This window comes from Pseudopipra pipra, chromosome 1 (assembly GCF_036250125.1).
Source record: "Pseudopipra pipra isolate bDixPip1 chromosome 1, bDixPip1.hap1, whole genome shotgun sequence".
NCBI lineage: Eukaryota > Metazoa > Chordata > Aves > Passeriformes > Pipridae > Pseudopipra > Pseudopipra pipra.
This window is the reverse complement of record NC_087549.1, coordinates 131205741-131227249: the sequence shown is the minus strand read 5'-3', so window position 1 is coordinate 131227249 and position 21509 is coordinate 131205741. Positions and strand designations below refer to the sequence as shown.

At 43.8% G+C, this 21509-nt stretch overlaps 3 protein-coding genes across 8 annotated transcripts in view; 2 read left to right on the top strand and 1 right to left on the bottom strand.

Moving 5' to 3' along the window:
- Positions 1-2684: 2684 nt before the first annotated feature.
- Positions 2685-8688, bottom strand: TFPI2 (tissue factor pathway inhibitor 2). 2 transcript variants are annotated; one of them, XM_064677459.1, is made up of 5 exons: positions 8486-8688; positions 8200-8379; positions 7543-7722; positions 6114-6287; positions 2685-3792 (listed from the first exon to the last, which is right to left on the bottom strand). In XM_064677459.1, the coding sequence occupies exons 1-5, from the start codon at positions 8565-8567 to the stop codon at positions 3692-3694; spliced, it is 717 nt and encodes a 238-aa protein (XP_064533529.1). In that variant the 5' UTR covers positions 8568-8688; the 3' UTR covers positions 2685-3691. The 2 variants fall into 2 exon arrangements, with proteins under 2 accessions (XP_064533529.1, XP_064533520.1); XM_064677450.1 differs by having other exon boundaries at positions 2685-3795; positions 8486-8675.
- A 3195-nt stretch (positions 8689-11883) lies between these two features.
- On the top strand, positions 11884-15802 carry LOC135425315 (guanine nucleotide-binding protein G(I)/G(S)/G(O) subunit gamma-11). Of its 2 annotated transcripts, XM_064677498.1 has the most exons (3): positions 11884-12181; positions 12318-12421; positions 15363-15802. In XM_064677498.1, exons 2-3 carry the CDS (start codon positions 12326-12328, stop codon positions 15486-15488), a joined length of 222 nt encoding a protein of 73 aa, XP_064533568.1. In that variant the 5' UTR covers positions 11884-12181; positions 12318-12325; the 3' UTR covers positions 15489-15802. The 2 variants fall into 2 exon arrangements, with proteins under 2 accessions (XP_064533568.1, XP_064533557.1); XM_064677487.1 differs by having other exon boundaries at positions 11984-12421.
- An 85-nt stretch (positions 15803-15887) lies between these two features.
- Positions 15888-21509, top strand: part of LOC135425283 (probable acyl-CoA dehydrogenase 6) — a 76499-nt gene continuing 70877 nt past the window's right edge. For 3 of the 4 annotated variants that reach the window (XR_010435543.1, XM_064677437.1, XM_064677421.1), the window contains exon 1: positions 15893-16130. Coding sequence is in view for 3 of the 4 variants with exons in the window: in XM_064677437.1 (XP_064533507.1) it covers positions 16008-16130 (123 nt within the window). In the remaining variant the exon portion in view is untranslated. Of the gene's footprint in view, positions 16131-21509 lie in introns of all 4 variants that reach the window. The other variant, XM_064677432.1, reaches the window with a different exon arrangement.

The following is a 21509-nucleotide window of genomic DNA, read 5'->3' as shown; positions in this document are numbered from 1 at the left end:
TATTATCCCTGTCTGGATCAGAACAGCTGCCCTCAGCAGTATGGCTGACTTCAAGCTTAGGGATAAAACCTCTCATCTGTGATCTGAAACACAAGTTTAGGAATTTTTTTTATTTATTTTTTTTTTTTTACATGGCACATTATTTCTAATAGATGTTTTTTTTCTAAAATAAAGTTCTATGTTTTTCACCTCCTCAGCTGATGAGAAGTGGCAAAGAAACAGGGATGCTTTTGGCGATCAGAAATCTGACTCCAGGGATACAAGCTGAACTCATCGCCAGTTTGCTCCTGAAGTATGGAACTGCAAGAAAGCCATTTATTGGGCTAAATCACTGTTAAAATGAGATGGGCTGAATTCTGCTCACCATCATTTAGTTTATCAATAAAAATATTACCACAGGGATTCCACAATATTCCCCATGGATTTTTTTTCCTTTTCTGTTTTTGACACTTAAAATTCCACTGAAATAAAAAGATGAAGCTACTTTCCTACTCTGGAAATACTTTACAAAGCAATTTCTTGTCACAGATCTATGATGAAAACTCAGCGCAGTTTTTCATTTTTATGGAGCTTTTTCTGTAGTTCTTTGCAAGTTATCACTAAGAAATGAACTGAAATTATGGGTCATAATGAAAGTTAAAGAGCAGCGATGTTGCAATGCAGTTTATTAAAATCTGCTTATTCCAGCAACTACTTTTCAGTGGCAGGTATGACTGCCCCATGCAAATCACTAGTCATGAGTTTCAGTGGCAGTTTGCCTATGCAAGACAAGATGAACCCAAGTGATTATAATCCCTGCTTCCATCCTCTGCAGTAGAAATTTGCACTGTGACACACACCACCAGATGCTGGACACTGGCTACTATAATAAAAGCTAATTTGCAGGATGGTATGGGCTGCGTTAATTTTCAGTGTGGCAAAACACTAACAGTGGGTCCAAGCTTGGGCTGGTGTTGTTTCATCAGCAAACTGAAAAGGGAATTAAGTCATGAGTCATACAGAAGGCTGTAGATGATAATTATTTAGATTAGTCAAAGTCACAGCCGTCTGAAGGGATATTAGAGTAACCTAAGAATGTGAAGTAAAGCAGCACGGTGACAGCTGAAATTCTTTGTAGCTTAAAAAAAAGAAGAAAGAAGAGAATAAGGCATTTACCTGAGAATATGGTACAATTTATGGAATAGCTTCAATAAGGAACTGAGAAAACTTCCATGGCCTCCCTCTTTCCTCTTCCCCTGCCCCCTCATCCTCCTCCAGAATACTCTAGAGTCTGCTCACTAGGAAACCTTGGAAAAATTATGGATTGCTTACATTAAATTTCTGTGTGATATGAGGTAGATAAGGGATTAAACCCCAAGCTTCTGAAATTACACTGAGTAGCAATAAGCTCTCAGACTGTAAATTATGTTTTTCCTTAAAATTTAAATTATGTTTTTATTCAAGGAAAGAAAACACCTGCAGAGCAGCCACATTACAAAGGGCTGCAGTGGCCACTGCAGCATCCTGGGTGCAGCCCAGGCCATCAAGACAGCTCTCACTGAGCCCCTGAGGGGGCACGAGCAAAAGAATAAACTCTTGGATCCTTTCCAGGACACTAGCTGGGTATTGCATTGCTCAGGACATGTCATGATGTGGGACAAGGCACCAAATTACAAGACCAAAAAGTCTCCAGTGAGCTGGAGCTGCTCTCTTTAAATCTCAGGTCCACTTCAATTTGTGCATCCCATCCAAAGATACTCCTGTAAAAGTCAAAGATCCAGAGAGATAAGGAATAATACTAATTTCTCAAACATGTTACCAGAGACTATACTCTGGGGATGTTGTTAAAAGACAGTCATCCCCTACAGTTAAAAACAGTGTCTAAATTTAACTTCTGAAACAGGCTTGTGTTTCTATAAACCATGGTCAGAAATCTGCAACAAATGCAGCTACGGTGCCCCAAATACTAGTGTTAGATATGAAAAAATATTCAGAGGACACTCTGAGCTGCTGCTCTAAACAGCATGGCCAAAATTCACAACGCAGAGGAAGTGATACAGGTAGTGCCGTGGCTCCTTCAGGGAGTTTAGACTAGCCCCTTTCTGTTTGAAGGCTGGTTACCAAAGAGGTTTGGCATAGGACAAACACTTAAAACTGTCACTAGTTACCTGCAATTTTCTATCATAGAGTTTCCTCATTCATCTGCAATAAGCAATAGATTAATTGAAATAAGAAAAGTTTCTGAGACCAAGAACTAAAAAACTGTGGCAAGCACAGACAACTGCTTTAATTAAAAATCCAGCAACGAGAGAAACATCTGTAAGAAAACAAATCTTGACTAGTTTGCCCATCATGTTGCCTCTCTGAAATGGGTATAAAGTACACATCTGAATTTTTCTATCTGAGAGCCATGTAGTTTCAAGCAAGGAAACAATGTGTTACCCAGATAGTGCAACATTCAACTGGAGACCCAGCAGCAAACAATCAGCTTAACTAAACACCCCTTTGAGAGCAGCTCTTTAGAGAGCCAGCTGAGCCACAAAAACTGCTGACATCTATGCAATTTATTGGCTTTCTTCAAATGAAGACCTCTGTATAAGGAAACGATTCAAGAGACAACTAAACTCTGCTAGTCATAATTAGCAAATAATAGGTTCCATTACACATACTGGTGTATATAACTCATATAATGACAGACCAAGCTCTCTTTTTCTCAAAAAACATTTTATTAACATTACTTACAAATTTATATTTAGAAAATATTTAGGTGAAATAAATTGAAATTCAGACGTTACTGAAATACAAAACATATAAGAATGTGCAATATCACCATAGGCATAATCTACCATAAGAAATAAAACAGTGCCTTCAAAAGAGGGATTACACTTTTGCAGAAGCTTCTGCTGTTCTGCTGTAACAGCCACTGCATTAACACAAATATCAAGATCCTCTGCAGATGTAATCAGCATAAAATCAGTACAAATATGCTGATTTATGTCATACAAGAATCTGGAGTGTAACTTAACAGAAATTTCAAATGTCATGAAAGGTAATGGCTACATTGTTATTTTAATACTCAACTAGCTTATTCATTGCCTTTGTCAGAGTGTTTATCAATGTATCCCTACTCCCAATTATCTCTTGCGCGATGAACTGGATTCAAGTTTATACTTCTTCTACTGTTATGAAGACTTCTGAAAGCTTTGACTATGAATGTTAACTGTAAAATACAGTCTATTTAAATGATAGAGCCAAAGTGTGTAAAATGCCAGGGCAATAAATCTCTGAACATACTTTTGAAATGTTCCTTTTCTTTAGCAAACAGAGGACACCAAAAAAAAAAAAAAAAAAATCCGTGGTAGACTTTAACTGTTGTTCTCAGTTATTCTAAGAGACAATTGACTTTTCAAATTTTAATTGATTTGCAACAGCTGAAATATTCTCCTAAGGCAGTAGTAATATTCCCCCATAAAAACATGGAAATCTAAACACCTGTCTTTGCCAAAGTATTATTGCAAAGACAAGAGAGCAGAAGAACCAAACTTAGGTTCATTCCTCTATTAAATACAGTTCTTTATAAAACAGTAAGTTGGATAAAAATGAGTTCTGAAAGACAGAACCATGTCAGTATAAAACTGTGTGGAAACTACCTTACAAAAGAAGAAAGTGGAATCAACAGAAGGTGTTTCAAACATCCAAGTGCACATCAGCTTTAAGACTTCTGGTTATACACCTGAGGTTTTTTAATCAGTTTTCTCATTATTTTTCTGCGAGATACACTCATTGGCTTGTTGATTCTTGGTTTCTGAGTCCCTGCTAACAAAACAAAGGAGGGATTTAAGGAAACAGCATGACAAAACTGTGCTGTTCTAACAGTTGTCCAATAATAACAAACAAATCAGAAACTGTAAAATGTGTTTTGCACACCTTATTCTCACACACTGTAAGATCTCCCATGTGTTCACTTTTGGTACTGGAATCCTACTTTGCTGCTCTTTTCCTGAGCAGTCATCAAAGTCTTATCTAGCTGTCCTTATCCAGTAAAGCAGAATGAAATTAAATACACTGTTCTCCCTAAAAAATAAAAATAAAAACCTAACAACCAAACCAAAAACCATACACAAGTAAAAAAACTCAAATTATCATTACATTTCTCTGAACAGTGGGGAAAAGGCTAAAATATAACCGGTGCTTTTGGGAGATCAAGAGATGAAATGTGGTTTCTGCACAAAACTCAGAGAAGCTGCAGAGTGGCCTAAGACAGTCAGAGTTAATTCCAGAAATGCTTACAAAGGCTGCATGAAATGTTTGAGTGCAATTCAGAAAACATTTTTGATAGAAAATCTTTGTCTTTTTGCTACTTATATACTAGCAGCAGTTCTCAATCCTTTTGCTGTCACCCCAATGCATTTTTCTTTTCCAATATAAACTTTTTTGAAATTAAATTAATCAGAAACCTTTTCACTTAAAACACTATAGGTGAATTTAGTGAGCAGTTGTATATTTGCACAGGGAAGGTCAACTGAATTCAACTTGAGACTCCAGAAGGTAACAAGAAAGATGCTGAGGAGGAAATTCTGGGAGTAGGACAGGAGTGGCTTAAGTTGCCTGAATTATTTGCTTAATATTGCCATGCACTCCCAAGCTATAGAAATGAATATGTACAGCAGTACATTAATTAGCACTAATTATGCCCTTAACTTTGGTCTTTGGCTGTACCAAGCCTTACTGAATTGTGAAATTCAGAAGTTGGTGAAAAAGCTTATAACTGATACTTGATGTCTGGCTATCCTGGTGCTCCAGTTACCAGACAGACAGCGTTTCCCTACTTCTTTCTTCCACAAAAAAAAAAGTGAGGAAGAAAGAACATGCAGGTGGATCTGGCTGGGCATGGGCAGGGATAGAGCATGGAGGTCAGACACTGAAGAGGCAGTTTCCTTCCTCCTCTCTCCCTGCACACTCCAGACTAGAGCCTGGCCCTACCACTTTACAGGTACTAATAGATGCAAATTAGATAATCACAAGCATCTCAGATAAACTTAGCATGCTATTAAAGACTCTCTTATAATACTACAATGGCAGAGACACACTCAGATTTGTCATCCACAGAAATATTAATGTCATGACTAACTGGCAAGCAATATTTTTATTTCTGAGGACAGTGCTTGGGGTGCAATCCTTGCCCCAGCTCTTGATTTCACGAAGAATTTTCTTCCAACTTAAGACTTCAGATTTTGTATCTTCAATACTGAAGTACTCCACTCTCATGCATTTCATGTTTAAAACAAAGCTACTTTTAAAGTTTTTCTTTTTTCCTTTTTTCCAAAGGCAATGTACATGCTAGATACAGTCTTAAATTCTTTTCCCATTAGTATCAATTTTTAAAATACTGTGCTGTGTCTGCTTCCTGAATCTTCCAGGGAACAACACACAATTATGCTTTTCTCTCTCTCACTTATTTTCATATTAAATGAGTTAAACTAGAGTATTAAAACTTTCAATAGCTGGTATGAACATATGACTGAAAGTAAAAGCATAACTGTTTTGATTTACAAGCACAGCCAGTAGCTGGTTTAAATAAAACCATTAGGAAAAATCTATTATCATTCCAAGCCTTCCCCCCAAGGCCACAGAAACAGTTTACTCAGCACAATTAATGAGGCAGAAATCTTTAGTAATGGGAATAGGAAATGGGAGTTAACAGCAGGAATCGAGGTAGGATGGTAACTTCTGAAAATACTAAGGGAAAAGGTAAATTGATTTCACAACTCACTTTAATCTTATTTAAAAAATATGCCAAATAAAAGGATATATTAATTAGTGTTCATGCAGATACTGAGCAGTTTAAAGATTGATTCCTTGTGGGCTCCAGTAAGTAAGTGGGCTCAGTCTTTTTGTGTGGCCTTCTCTACACTTCATTAATATATGGTGTAACCACCTCCATTGCACTGATCTTGCCAGAAGGATTTAGCATTGCTTTTCAATTTTCCCTGAATGTGAAAACGTCAAGTCCAAAATGCAAAAAGCATACCCCTGTAGCAAGCTAAGGCAAGTAAAAGAACACTGCAAATACTGGTTGCTGTATGTGCATTGCTTTACCTGCTTATGATTGCCAAAATACAAAAAAATCTTACCTTTTCTACAGACATTGTAGCAATCCGTTTCAGTAACAAAGTTATTGGCATTTCCACCACAGCCAGTGTATTTGAACTCCTTACATGATTTAGTCTTGGCATCGTAGTAATAGCGAGGCACAGAAGAGGAACACAATCCTTCATCCTTAGGGCTATAGCATAGCAAGGGGCCAGCTTGGGAAAAAAAAAAAAAAAGACAAAGAAAAACAAAAGAGAGAGGAAGAAAAATTATATAAATATAATCTCTGTGCATGGCTTCTTAAAATTTACCCTGCAATAAATTTTGTGTCTAAACTGCTTTTTTTCCCAGTGAATTGACATGACTGTTACTGAAGACTTCAGAGACTTACTGCATCTAATTCCTGTGAGTTGCGAATTTGAGAAAGCAACAGATCAACCCAGAAAACAGGATTATTGTCCCACAACTGAAATTCATCAGCTCTGCCCATTTGTGGTGCCATGCATACGATGGTTGAGATATTTACATAGTCTTATTCCTTGTATATAGAAATATAACAATAATTTCAGTGGAACAACCGCTGTAGAGAAAATAAAGGCACTATTTTGCTATGATTTTGCCAGCAAATTCTGTATGCTTTCAGCAAAAAATACAAACTCCACCGCTTTTCTCAAAAGAATCATGTTTCATTTTGCCTCAACAAAATTTTACTTTTCCTGCTGTAAACCTTTTATCAGCTCACTGGATGTGTAACAGAGAAATTAAAAATAATTCACCATTCACCTAAGAAAATGCTGACAGTCTGTCATCAGTCACAAATAACTGTCATCAAGCACTAATAAAGGTTAAGCAGTGATAGCTTTGATACATTCTGGTAGGTCTCTCTTCTTCAAAGATCCTATCTTGCACTGGACATTAACCTGGTGGTCATGACAATGCTTAGCTATAGTCACCTGCTCATAGTTACAACCTTTCTTATTTAAAGCTTGTATGGAGAGACAGTGAAGAATCACATCAGGCAAAACTTCTATCAGAATCTGAGCTGCTGAGTGCCAAAAACCCAAGCCTCCTAACACCATCTCTCAGGCCTGAATTTTAGAAAGGCACTTCTGCTTTATATTATGGTATCACTGCCCTGAACACGACTGCCACAATGTCTGACACATCTGCCTCAACACAGATCTCCAACCCTGTTATTTCCCTTCAGCTACACCCGTACCTTGACTCTAGAAGTCAAGAAATCAGTTGCGTGTAGCCGTGGAAGTATTTAGGCCACAGCATTTTTGCTCTTTCAGTAACAGCTGAGACAAGTAACACATTAAAATTAATGTGGACAATATAAACTTCTGCTTCACAGAAGTCTTCAAAATTACCACTGCATGGGTATCCAGAGGAAAATATCAAATAAAGTATCATCTTCATATCACTTTTAAATCATCTATTTTATTAAAAATTTGAAACAACCATTACTTCTTTCTGGCAGACAGTGGTCCACACAAGACTGCAAATCTCTGAAGTTGTTGCCATTTCCATAACAGCCACCATAGATGAATTCCTCACACCTCACTGAGCTCAAGTTAAAGGCATATCTTCTTAGATAACTCCTGCAAGGTCCTCCATCAGCCTCCAACCGGCATAATTTGGGCACTTCTGCAATAGAAATAATTTCATCCTCTGTAAAATCATTCTTCACAGAGAGAACAACATGGTAGTGTAGGCAAAACATTATTACTCCAGCTGTAAGCAAGTCCCAGCTTGTCCCACCTGCATTCTTTAATAAAGTGGGATAAGATTTACAGGAGGAATCTGATGCATTGATTAGCCAGTAGCTGCAATATTAAATTCCGGCAATAGATAAATTCCACATGTCATCTCTGAGACAATTAATTCTGGTTTCTCTGCCTAAAATTGACATCAGCAAGAAGCAGCAACAAGCAGGAGGGACATCACTTGGACTCGATGATCTTAAAGGTCTTTTCTAACATTAACAATTCTATGACTCTATGACACACCGGGTGGGTTCAAAGCATCCCGCAAGCTGCGCAGCCTCCCCGGTGTCCCCGCAGATCCCCTCTAGCCCCCTGCCACCCCGGGGCGCTCTGGGGCGCTGCCGGTCCCTGGACTCACTCTTGATGGTCCAGCAGCTTTTCTCGCAGTCGTCGAAGGTGAGGAAGTTGTTGGCGTTGCCGTAGCAGCCCCCGTAGGTGAACTCCTGGCAGCTCTGCGTGTGCCTGTCGTAGTACCAGCGCGGCACCAGGGCGCGGCAGGGGCCGTCGTCGGGGGGCAGCAGGCAGGCGCGCTGCTTCTCTGCGGGAGATACCAGCGGCTCAGGCCACTGCCGGCACAGGCGGCCCCAGCCCCGCGCAGCCCCCCACGTGTCCCCCGCGGGGTCCCGCCGAGCCCCCGCTCCTACCTGTGAGGGAGCGCTGCGCCAGGGCGGCGCAGGCCAGCGGCAGCAGCAGCGCGGGCAGCGGCAGGCGGCGGCCCGTGTCCATGTCGCGGCGGCCGGGCGGCAGCAAGGTCCTGAGAGCGAGCGGCTCTGGACGGCCCGACGGCAGCGCTTTATATGCAGCGAGGCGGCTGCCCCGGGCCACCTCCCTCCTTGCGCATGTGGTGGGAGGGGAAGGTCTGATTCAGCGGGGCAGGAGGTCCCCGCTGACCCGGCCGCCACCTGGGCGCGGCAGCTGCGCGCCTGCGTGTGCCCGGGGGGCGCGGGCAGCCCCCCCTGCCCCGCCGCCGTCGGGGGGAGCAGCGAGATCAGGCGGGGGGCACCGCCGGGGCTGGCTCCACGCCGCGCTGCACCGCCCATGGCGGAGGAGCTCCCGCTGCGTGGCTACGGGGAGCTGGCTGGGGTCCCCGGCGGTCCCGTCCCCCGCCCTCCTCACATTACGGGATGATGCTCAAAGAGCGTTTCCTGTTAATCACGGCGAAATGGGTGACGGGTCACTTAGCGAAAGCCTTCTCTACCCGCCCCGTCGCCGTCGCCCCCCTGAGGCCGCTCTCTATTCGGAGGCTCCGGGTAGAGGGCGGTGGGACGCCGAAAATCAAAGGCTTAGCCTGCTGCAGGTCCTGATACAGCTGGGTCAAGTACAGGCTGCCTAGCGGGTGCCACTGAAGCAAACGCGCGTAATTAGTTTAATACTGTTGTGTAAAACGCTGATGAATTTGAGAAAACCGAAGCATCGTCAAAGGGCTTGGATTCTTGGAAAACCCACGGAGATGAATCGATGACACCTCTGGCCAGTGCAAAGAGAGATGGATTTCAGGAAATATCATGACTTGGTTTATTCTGCAGATTTTAATCCCACTAGGTAATGGGTTGTGATCAGGGGAAGAAAGGGATGAGCGGGGAACAACATACTTTTCCCTCTCTAATCTATTAGAGACATTACATTAATTAGTGTTTACTCCAGATAGAATTCAGTAAGAGAGATAAGAGTGGCTGCAAATTAGGCGTGCTCTCCATAGATAACAAGAAGATAATCTGATCTCCTATTGTTCTTCTCTGCTCCCTTTACAGCAACGGCGTTGGCCAAAGCCCTGCAGGCCGGCGCTGCTGCCGATGGGGTTGAGATACAGGGCCCTGGAAATCTGTGGCCTGCAGGAAAGCAGCAGAGTCCGTAGGGGTTGTAAGGAGGGGGAACTTAATAGCACCCTGATTATTTCAGGAGCTGACTTTCCCTCCATGACTTCTCTGCTTTTCTTATATCATGAAGGATTACAACCTAGTTTTCTGACATAATTTTAATTTTCTTAAAGGCAAGAAAGGAGTAAATTTAATCCCTACCCCACCTACATGTCTTCTGAAAGGATATGAATGGCACCTCTTCCTCTTCTTTTTTAGCACTGTTCCTTTTTTTTTAGAATCTCCAGTTGCCAAAGGATAAGTGGGTGCTTTAGTGACAAGAAAATAAACCCTGGTACAGTTTGAGTCATCACTGTGGGACATATCTGCCATCCTTTAGTATTTTATAGCTACAACTGTTACTAACAGGTGTCCTCATTTTTAGGGAATTTGCTCATCTTATTAGGCAGAGAAATTATATTAAAGTTTATGTCCCTCTGGCAGGAAAGAACAAACAAATAGAAAAACAATGTACATTTTCTATTTCCAGAAGAAAGCAAAAAGTCATCCTTCTAATACTGGAAACTCCCAAGTGATTTTAATATGATGGTCTTTAATATGATGTCCTAGACTGATGTGCTTTGGTTTTCATCATAATTTTTTGAGTTGCAAACAAAGTAATTGAAATACCACTTAAAATAATAGCAGCAAAGTGAATGCTATAATGCAAACACCATTTTCCATATTTTTCATTTCCTCTGTGCACACACACATACCAATCAAAGTGTGAGCTAAAGCCACCTATCCATCAATGCTGCTTTTTAGCTTCTCCTTTGCTATAACTCAGATTAGGTAAACATCTATCTGTAAAAATACATGAAATACAGTAAAAGTTAACACAGCAAGTGGTAGAAAGTCCATTACTGACTACTGACTCCATCAACAGAACTAGTCATGTCAGCAAACAGCTCTCTGGAGGCTTTCCATTACAGAGCTATGGATACCAAGTTCTTCTCACCCTAACTAGGTCAATGGTGTACCAGAACCCACCTTCAGCTCACTCCCGCACCTTTGCCCACCACCACCACATCACATGCTCTCTGCCTCTCCACACCACAGTGCTTCTGCTCCTGCAACAGCCCTGGCCTCTCCAAGACTCTGGCTGGCCAGTTCCTTCCTTCTGTTTTGACTGGCCCAGGACCAGCAGCTGGTGGAGTTTGGAGATGCAGCTGTCAGTGTAGATTATGTGGGTGTAGAAGTTGCATATCAACAGCTGGGAATGGGGAGATAATAGACAGAGGGAGAAAAACTGATTTTAGTGAACTGGCTAAAATAAAAGGAATACGGACCCCAAGAGCACTATAGGAAGAGCACTGGAGAAGAAAGATGTAAATCTTACATACTGCAGACAGCTGCTTACATCTGGTGAGTGGGGAGAGGAGGAGAAATGAGTGTATTTAATAGGAAAAAAAGAGTTGGAAAGAGAGAAGGGTGATTGCCTATATGGACCTTTGAATTGCTAGATAACAGAAGGCCTACAAGCCCATTTTAATGGCCTGCAGCTATGTTCTGTCTGAAGGGTCCTGAGTTCTGCCTCCAGTGGTATTGTAGGAAAGCAGCTGCTAGGATGAGAGATGCTAGGGGCTGTACAAATAGGCAGGGAGGGACCACCCCGTTCTAAAGAACATAGTGACCTATTTGGTATCTAGACCTCAAAGCTGTATGCAACCACAGGTGAAGAGCTTCCTAGTTCCTTCTTGTGTCTTCTGAAACCCTTACTTCTCTTATGTGGAATACTCCACTCTCAACACTTCTCCTAACCCCATGATTCCAGAGACCCTTGATGCAAGCCAGGCACAATAACTGTCTCATGCAGAGCTGCAATTCTGCTTTGCAGACACATCTACCAACAAAAGTTGCTGTGTCTGGCATTGATGGGCTGGCTGCCTGCTGGGGCAGTTAACATCAGAGTTGGTTCCTTCCCCTCTCTACCTTTTCAGTCCAATCGCTTCGTGATGGTAACGCACAAGTATCAAGGAATGTGCCCATGCAAACCACCTGCTTCTACCCTAGCTGCTGGGCAGAGTAACACAGAGCCAAAGGATGCTGGTGGCATGGAGAAGCATGAGACATTGCAATGGTCAGAAGGTGGAAGAGGAGAAGGAGGTGTCGGGGAGAAAGATTTCACAGCTGGGCCAAACCCCCCAGCCGACCTCGCTGCGTTTTCTCCGCAGCAGTGGTGAAGAGGGAGAGGCCGGAGAGATCAGCACAGCAGGGTCCTCCAGCTCCCAGCTCCTGCCGCCGGTGGGGCGGCGAGACCGAACCCACTGCCCGGGGGCAGCTCCGGGACGGCCGGACCTCCCTGTGCAGGCAGGGCCCTTGTCAACGCCCCGGCAGCGGAGTCGGCCCGGACGGCGGGCTCTAATCCGGTTAGGGGGGATTAGCGTGGAGGTTTAAAGGCCGGAGCGGCACGGAGAACGGGTGCGGGCGCGCCGGAGAGGAAGCGGTCGCCGCCGACCAGCGGGGCAACTCGGACGGCAGCGTGTGAGTGAGCCCGGGGGCGGGCCGGGGGCGGCCGTCCCACCGCTCCGCCACCGCCCGGGGGCTCCGGCCCCGGCGCCCTCGCTGCCCAGACGTAACCTTTTGTTGTCTCTCTCTCCCTCCCTGCGCGCTTTGACAGTGTAGACGATGCCAGCCATCAACATCGAGGACTTGAGCGAGAAGGACAAACTGAAAATGGAAGTGGAGCAGCTCCGGAAAGAAGTGAAGCTGGAGAGGCAGCCGGTGAGCGGGCGCGGAGAAAGGACTCGAAGCTGCCCTGCCGCCGGGGCGGACGCCAGGGCCGGGGCTGGGGCGGGGAGCAGCCCGTTCGTCCCCGGACTTTGGTGCGGGGGCTCATGAGGCGGCCAGGGGCACGCTGGGAGGGCGGCGGGGCCAGGGGCGGCGAGGCTGTGAGAGCCGCTCCTCCGGAGAGCCCTGGATGTTTTGGGACGGCTGCGGTTTGCACCGACGGCTCCTGCCACCCGCTTTGGATCAGGGGTCGGGGACAGCGTTGTCGGCACGGCACCGCTAACACCGCGTAGGTCCTTCCCAGGGGTGACTGTGGAGCGGGGGGAAAGGAGCGCACCACCGCAGGAGAAGGCGCCGCGAGAGGCTGGCATGGGCGCGCCGACCGCGGCTGTTCCCGGTGCATTTGGCACCCCTTGGCTTCCCCTCCCCGCGAGACCCTGGAGCTCAAGGCCGGCACAAGGCAGCCCTGCCAGGCGAGGGAGGAGCACGTCGCGCTGTGTTCCTCTCCTCTGTAGACAGAACGCGCTGGGACCTGTCGGTGCCAGGAGATGGGTGCTGTGCGGCGGGAACCCCTGCCCGCGGCACCGCTCTCTGCCCCGGCTTCCCTCTTCCTGCGCTATGCAGTTCCCGGGCGGAGGGCAGGAGCCAAAAGGCTGCCGGTGCAGAGCCGTGACCCGCCAAGCTTTGTCCCATAGAAAAGTTGTGCTTTTAGACATTTACACTGATTGTTCCTTTCCACAGGTGAAGTACTTTCCAGTTAAATGTTTGTGGTTATCTACATCTTCTATAAATGAAAAACGTGTAGAACTGATCTTGCTGTGAAGCTAATATTCTTTTTTTTCTTATTCTGCATGCCAGCAGAAGCAAACTACTTCTAGTTAGGACTAAAAATACATTTATATGTGGGAATCAGTGGCATTAGTCACACTAGTTACTAATCACCTGTCTAGGTGTTTAGCCCAGAAAATAAGAATGCCAGAGTTACATTTTAGCTGTGAGTTAGGTATCGGTGATTGTAGGTGTCATGGTATAGTCTAAAGCTCCAGCAGTGTTGAGGACCTGATATCGAACTACTATAGATAGCAATATCATCCCTCAGAGAGTTCCCAAGCAACTGAAATTTACTCTGCAGGAGCTAAAGGTTTCATATTATTATTATTATTCACTATTATTATTATTAATAATAACAATATTAATTATTATTATTATTAATAATAATAATAATAATACTTGTCTACATTTTCGAAATAAACCAAAAGCCTGATCACTTTAGAGGAACAGATATTTTAGATCCACCTGAAGTAAAGCACAGACAGCATGCTCAGTTTTACCAGTGCATTGTAACAGAAGTTTCACTGTGAGAATGAAATCTGTGTTATAATCACCACAATCCCCTGGTACGTGTATGCTGGTACAGGGACAGGGAAATGCAGAAGCCACACTTCTGTTGTTACCAAAAGTAAAAACTTTAGCCAAAGTTTTCTTGACTCCTTCCTATACCTTTACAGCACAAAAAGGAAGTGTCCTTTTGAATAACTTTTTGAATGAATAAAAATGTTTGAACGTGTATTTAAGCAAGCTTTTTTTTTTCTTATAAATGAGAATGATCCTGGTAATGCTGACTGAAGTAAAACAAACCTTGGTCCTGCATAGACTTTGGAGCACAACTTTACTACAGGATAAGGTGCCCCAATTTGAATGAACAGGGTTTGCAAGGTAGAGAAGAGTAAGACATACAGTGGGATTTGTAGGTCCAAAGGCAGCTACATTTTATTTTATACACTGTTTAACTGGGAATTAAGTCTGTTCTTTCTGATGGCTTAAAGCTTAATTTTGCACAGGTCGTGCTCTGTTGCCTGTGATAGAGCAGGCAAATTCATTGGTTCTCTTGCTATAGTTCTACCTATGAAGTAAAATATAATTAACAAAGAAGGCAAAAGGCCTTAAATTAGAAATACTAATCATCTAGTGGCCTGGCCAACAGCTGGTTCCTGCTGCTGACGCTGCACAGCTGCGCCACTGCAGGGACTGTGGGTAGGAAGGGAGGAGGTGGGGACAGAGCAAGAGTGTGTCCTCAGGCATGTCAGGTATTCGAGCATCTAAGGACAGTTTCTGCTGACACAGGGAAAGGAAGCAAGAGGAGTTTGTGGATAAGGAACCTCTGGAGCTCATGAGATTCGCTTGTGCACTCTCATGCTCCCCAGATTCTGTCACTGCATGTTCTCTTGTCTTAGTGAACAAAAACTGAACACGTTTCTTCTCCACAGGCAGGTTCTGTGCAGGCTTACCTACATCAGTGCTAGTTTGCTATGAATGCCACGCATAGTGTTATGTGTATTATGTTCTCTCATAACAAAATAGACTATTCTATTTACTATTGTTCAAAATAACCCCGGGTAACCTGTAAGTATATTGTCTTTCCCGGTCAGCTCTTTACTGTCACTCGAGATGCATCGTTGCTCTAGTAGAACCACAAAGTAAGAATTTGTATTACCACTGAAAAATCACTGCTGAATGTTTTGTTTGGGAAAAACACGTAAAGACATGAATACTTGAAAGCTGAATTGAAAGTTACTGACCCTGAAACCATTGACCGTAAGTCATGCCAATGCTTAGGAAGAGTGTGATCTGCAGCTTAAAAAAACTACGTTGGATAACTAAGTTTATGTAAACTTAAATGCAAGTTTAAGTACGCAGCAGCTGCTGTTACAAGTGGCATATACATTCCCAGAGATACTCACATGTTCTGTGAATATCAGGCTATGAAAAAAGAGGAAAGAAGCTGAGTCTGCATCTGCTTAGTGCTTGCTCTGTGGTCAGATGTTTTATGCTTGGCGGGAAGGTAAATGAGAAAGTTGTGAATTCACGGGTTTCCTCCTCTGATGTTCATTAGCTCCGGTCATAACGCAGCTTCTTCTCTGTCCTTTCCCTCGAGGTGTCCAAGTGCTCCGAAGAGATCAAGAACTACATCGAGGAGCGGTCGGGCGAAGACCCGCTGGTGAAGGGGGTTCCCGAGGACAAGAATCCCTTCAAGGAGAAGGGAGGCTGTGTCATCGCTTAGAAGAACGGCCCCTGCGCCTGCCCCCGGAGCAGAGATTGCTCCTATACCCCTACGGAGTCACTAGCGTGTCCCTACCGCCACCGGTCCGTGTTGAACGAGCACAGGAGCGGATTTCTTCTTATTTTCTATTTCTCCTTACAAAAATACAGAAACCCACCCGAAAGCTGCCGAGACCCGCACAGGCCGCTCAGCAGGGCCGGCTGTGCCCTGCTCCCCGGCGGGGCCGGCTCCTGTCGCTGCGCGGGGCCCTTTCGCCACCCGCTTGTCGGTCGCTTCATGGCTGTTCGTTGGCATTAAAGAAAACCTGTCCGTAACCCGAGAGCTACCGTGGCTTGCTCCGGGGAAGAGAGGAGCGGGAGGAGGGAGGGGACGGGACGGCGCGGGGCGGGGCAGGGGCTGCCGGGGTGACCCGGGCCAGCTGGTCGGGCACGGCGGCTGCCCTCGCCCTTGGCTCTTGGACCGGGACAGGCTTTGGCGGCCCTCGGCCTTGCCTTTGGAGCGGGACCGGGCGCGGCGGCCATGGCGCTGCGGGGCGGCGGGCGCTGGGCGCGCTTGGGCTCGGCCCTGCGCGGCTGCAGCTCCGGGCCAAGGGACGGCGGTGACACCCCGCAGCACCGCGACCTGCGGGCGGCCCTCAGAAAGGTACGGGGGGGACATTCGGAGCGGCGGGCCCGGGGGACACCCGTCCGTGCCACCCTGCGGGGAGAGCGAGCCAGGGCAAGGGCAGCGAGTGGCCCAGAACGGCCCGGGGTGTGCTTAGATAAGTAACTTGTCGCTGCCAGTGCCAGAAACGGAGCAGCGTGTCCCCTGGTCCCCTGCCTGTGACCCGCAGGGTGGCACAGCCCTTCCCGGCGTGTGCTGCCCCGGTCCAGCGGGGCGGGCCGTGCCAGCCGGCCCCGGATGCTGCCGGTCACTGAGCCGGTTCTAGGTGGGAGTGATGGAAGGCTCCTGCGAAACTAGATCATAAGTCCCGAAGAAGGGAGGCACTTCTGGTAAGGTAATGTGCAAATTGAGTGTCAAATGGCAATCTGCAACTAACGGTAGTGCTGGTGAACTCTGTGCATTCCCATCAGCGAGGTCAGTGGCACCTGTAGAACACCGTGGTAGGATTAAGAGCACCTGCCAAAGCCAGAGAATCAGCCGCTGTGACGGCAGGGAGCCCTGGTGTGGTGCACGCTGCGAGGCCGGGGCAGCAGTTTGTCAGAGACATCCACCTTTGAACTATGAACCAGTGAGAAAAGTGCAGAAGTTCAGTAACTGCTGCAATGAGTAAACAGCATTTTTGTGGCAACCACATAGGACCAAACAGTATGTGAGTTCAGAGGAAGGTGTTAGGAGTGTAAGGACTTGTCCCAGACTTGTAACCCTAACCCTTACCTGTAGGTAAGTTTGCAAGTTCTATCTGGTAGTGCAGTGCTCTGCTGTAGTTTTTTAAAAAACAGTATGCTCTGAATTGCCAGATATTGACTCTTTTTTATGTGGGTTTGGAGCTGTGCTGTTCTATCTTTAATAGATGCTTTTAAAAATTACTTGAAGAATCTTATATTTCTATGGATAAATTTAACTTTTTCCCAATTTCGCCTCTTCCCCAGTTCACTGTGGACAAAAGATAGTGGAGTTACCTCTAAGTCATGTGATGTTTACCTCAGGTTTGTGTTGCTTCAGGCATTAATTTTCACACTTCCAGTGTTAAAATATCCCAAAAGCAATTTAAATAATTGTGTTTTCTGTCACTAAGATGAGGCCTGTTTTCACTGACCTTTAGGACCTATGAGTTCATTTTCTATGTTAAAAAAAAAGATGAAAGAAACCTGAGGAATAAGAGAAAGAGATCCATGACCAGTCAGTTTCTTAGTAAATTAGTTTCATTAGTCTAAATTCCTGGGCCCTTTGCAAAGCAGAAATAAGATGCCAGAGAAAGAATCACTAGAAGAAGCTGGAAATGAATCCTCCTCTCTCACCTGGATTGAGAATGCAGAATTTTGTAGCTAATACTGTCGTGTCAAATTTGTGCTGATCGCATCTGGAAGGAGCCTTCATGTATCTGTGCATCTGCATATCTGCAGAGCTTTTTGCCCAATGACCTTGTTCCATGCACACCGCTCCCTATCACCTGCTCGGGCACTACAAGTGCATTGATGAAAAATCAGTGTCCTGAAACACAGAGGACAAAGCCAGACATTGTGAAGACAGTGATTGGGAAGATTTTAAAAGTCCTGCTTCTTTGTCATGGATAGGTTAAGGCACACATTATATTGTATTTCAAGTGTTCACAGCTGTTTGTTTACTCAGAGATGAGATGAAGTGCAGGGGGAAGTAGCTCTATAGTGTCTGCTGGTGCAGTGTTTGCTGTTCTGCTGTGTGACACAATGTGGTTTTTTTTTTTATAAAAACTTTCCCCTCCCTTGTTTCTATGCCCCCCACACCTGTTGAAGTGCTGCTAACAACATTCTCTGCCTTGCTGGGTTCAGTGCCTGTAATTGCATCATGGGCTAAGAAGGAATGTAGTGGTACATGTATTGCATAAAACTTCGTGATGAATATATTGTAGAAGAAATCACGATAGGCAACATAAACCTGATTTTTTCGTTGTCCTCTATTTTAAAAAATATTTATGTAGCATTTATTTTAGATTTGATCTGATCATATAGGAAAAAAAGAAAAATCACTACTTCATGTCAAATCCAGTCTGATGTTGTTCACCTAAAGCTTCTAGCAATCAGTATTTGTTCTGCCTTAAGTTAAGCCTGTCCCTGATGACTTCAGGATAAACTAAAAAGTAAAGTCTTTGAGATACAAAGACCACTCAGGATCTGCACCACATTTTAAATATACCTGTTATGCAATCTGGGGCAGTTTTCCACTAGCTAAATCCTAATGCCACTATCAGAGAAATCTGAGAAATTAGCAGTGCAATTCCACGAGTGAGAATTGTTATTTTTTTTGTCTCCATTTATTTTGTTTTTTAGTATATTAAGTTAACGTATTTTAAATTATCTATAATTTTCCAATTGTTCTGAGCAGGATGAGGAAGAGACTCTTATAATTCCAGGGGGCTGTTTTTAGCAAGGGTATTGAAATGACCCTGTGAGTGGTTTCCTTTACAACTTTATAGGTCACCACCCTTCCTCTTGGAAATCGAAAATGTGACTTTTCCTTAACTTGTTGGACAATGCTTGCAGTGTTCTGGTATCCCACGACTTGTTGCAATAATTAAATTACAGTATAACTGGTTTGAAGGAAAAAGGTTTAACCTACTCTGGATACGTATGCATAACAATATTCCTATACATACAGGATGTATACATGCTATCCATTTTTCTTTTTCTCTGGCATTAGTGATATTGAGAAATTGGTAAATTTGATTAATATTTTTCTGGAGTGCCATGTAATATGAATGACGTTTCATTTTATGCCTAGTGGTGACTGGTTCTAGTTACACTGTGTAGTGTGTCTGTAGGATGAGGATTTCCCCCTTGACAATGAAACTCCACCAAAGGACATCTATACCTTATTTGCAGTCTCGGCTTGTATGTCATGAGTTTCTGTTTATTCATATATGTATTTTTACAAGAATTAATGTCCTTTCATATTAGTGCACGAATGATCCAAATTAAATATTAACATTTGCTTTAGCTTTCTAGTAAAATTACTGTAAATTCTCTGTCAAAATAATATGGCTCTTTTTGACCATCTGCAAAATACTGAATGGTGACCACTATTACCACTGGAGCACTTTGGATGGAGTTGGTTTATTTATCTTTGTAACAAATCATAAACCCCTGTCACAGAACAGCAAAGTAATAAGTTGCTGGTATTACAAATAAATCAGTTAAAAGTTAGTGTCTCACTGAGTTGGGGGGGAGAAAAGACATAACTGAATCTGAAAAATACTGGCACCTGTAATTTTAAAACCTAATTTATCATGTACCTGAGGTAAAAGTTTCAGGAAGAAAACAGGTAAATGTGACATTGATAAGGCTCACAGAGTCTGTACTGAGTGCCCTTCTGTCCCTTTTGTCTAAGGGAAGCAAATGTATTCCCAGATTCTGGGGTATTTGAAATAGCCTTTGTCATCTTGTGACTGATAGAAAGATCATACAAGCATTTAGGGGCCAATTGTCTTGCTGGTGCCAAGAATTTTGGTGTCGATTTAACAGAGAGGAAATCTGTATAATTGAATTTTGTTGTTATTGGAAGAGGCAGCTGGGATATACCACTGTAATAAGAGGGACCATCCAGTACATCCACGAGTGCCCTACCAAGAGTTGCTTTTAAATCAGTGTAGAGGAGTAAGAGGGAAAAAAAAAAGAGCTTCAACATATTCAAGCAAGATCTGTAAAAAGCTTTTTCTAATAGTAGGACAAATGTTAGTTAATGTATGAATATTTCATTGTGTAGCAAAAATGCAGTAAAGACAATTTTGTAAGCAATGCTCCTATTTGTTACTTGGTGTCAGAGTATTGCATACATCTGAGATTGCAGTTGTTGTGTCCAAACACTGGATTTTTTTCCTACCCCCTATTAATGTTAGAACAGATTTCCACTGCATTGAGTTAGACTTTGTGTGCCTAAGGGATATTTTTGTGCCTCAGGTCTAGTTATTATATTGCTTTATCATTGCCACATATGATTAGATTAGGCAATTCAGTTACTTTCTTCCAACAACTGAAGTTTTGTCTTAATAAGCAGTTTATGACTGAGCAAACATCTGGGCTTAGACAGGTTTTGCCATGACATTTCAGATGTAATGGTGTGAGCCATAGTGAGAAAACTTTTGTTCCTACAGAGAAGTAATCCAGAGCCAGGAGGACCCAAATCCCAGCATCCCAGCATCTGGTAGACATTACACTGTACCTCAACTCAGCATCTGTGTGTTGAAAAGTATGAGTTGCAGGAGCAAAAAAACCCATCACTTGCTCAGTTTTGTACGGCTTTCACAACTTGATACAAGTAGTCTGGATACTATACAAGCATATTTGTATAGTATATCATAGTATACTATACTATACGAGTAGCCAGAGCTCCCAGTCATCCAAAAGGCTTGTCCAACCAACATCAGTGCCTAGACTGGTCTTTCATTTTCTTAGTATGATGATGATGTGTGCCCTCTGCTTCTTCAATGGGGCTCCCAGATGTGCCAGCTCCCAGATCTGTGCCAACAAATACGCACAGGGTGGAGGGCAGTGCATGCTTCTGCACTCCTGGCAGACCTGTAGGATTTTAAGCTTTCAGCAAGTGTTGGCAAAAACTTTGTGGTTGATTCAGGGTTTGGATTTTCTGGTTTCCTGAAGTAAAATCTGTAGCCAGATGTATGGCATCAAAAGATAATCAGTATTCGATTTTCTGAACCAGTTTATGCTTTATGTATTAGGTATGCTGCAAGGAACTGTGTTACAGTGAAAGGGAAGGAACACAATGATTTAAACAGAAGTATGTCCAGTTACTGCCAAGTGAATAGACCAGGCAAAATTACAGAATAAAGTGCATGCTTTTTTCCATGAAAAAATTAGATTTTGTAAAATCAGATGAGGACAGGTATATTTTATTATACAATGAGAAGCTGCCAATTTCTATGTTATAGAGGTTTTCGTTCCACTATTTCTTTTTCCTCTGAGAAATGGAAAACTTAATTTAGTAACAGTTTGTTCCTGTATCTGCTGATCACTGCAGTCTTTGGTACCCAGTGCTGTAGCAGATTTCATGATTACTTTGTTGCCTGTGGCACAGCTTTATTGAAGGTACAAAAGAATTGTGGTGCTCTAATTAAACAGTTTTAAATACAGCTTTCCGTTTCAGACTTATATTTTTCAGCTATTAGGAAAAATTTCTGGGTTTTTTCCCCCTTATATAAGACTAGTGAATATTGGTTTAAAATGCACTGGAAGCATCTCTGGAAGCTCAGCTCTGGCCACAGCTATGTGCAATGGCAGTGGAGAAACCCAGATGTGAGCCAGGCCTGTTCACCCTCACTTTGCAGCAAGGAACAAAGAAGTAGAAGTATCCTAAAGATACCAGAAG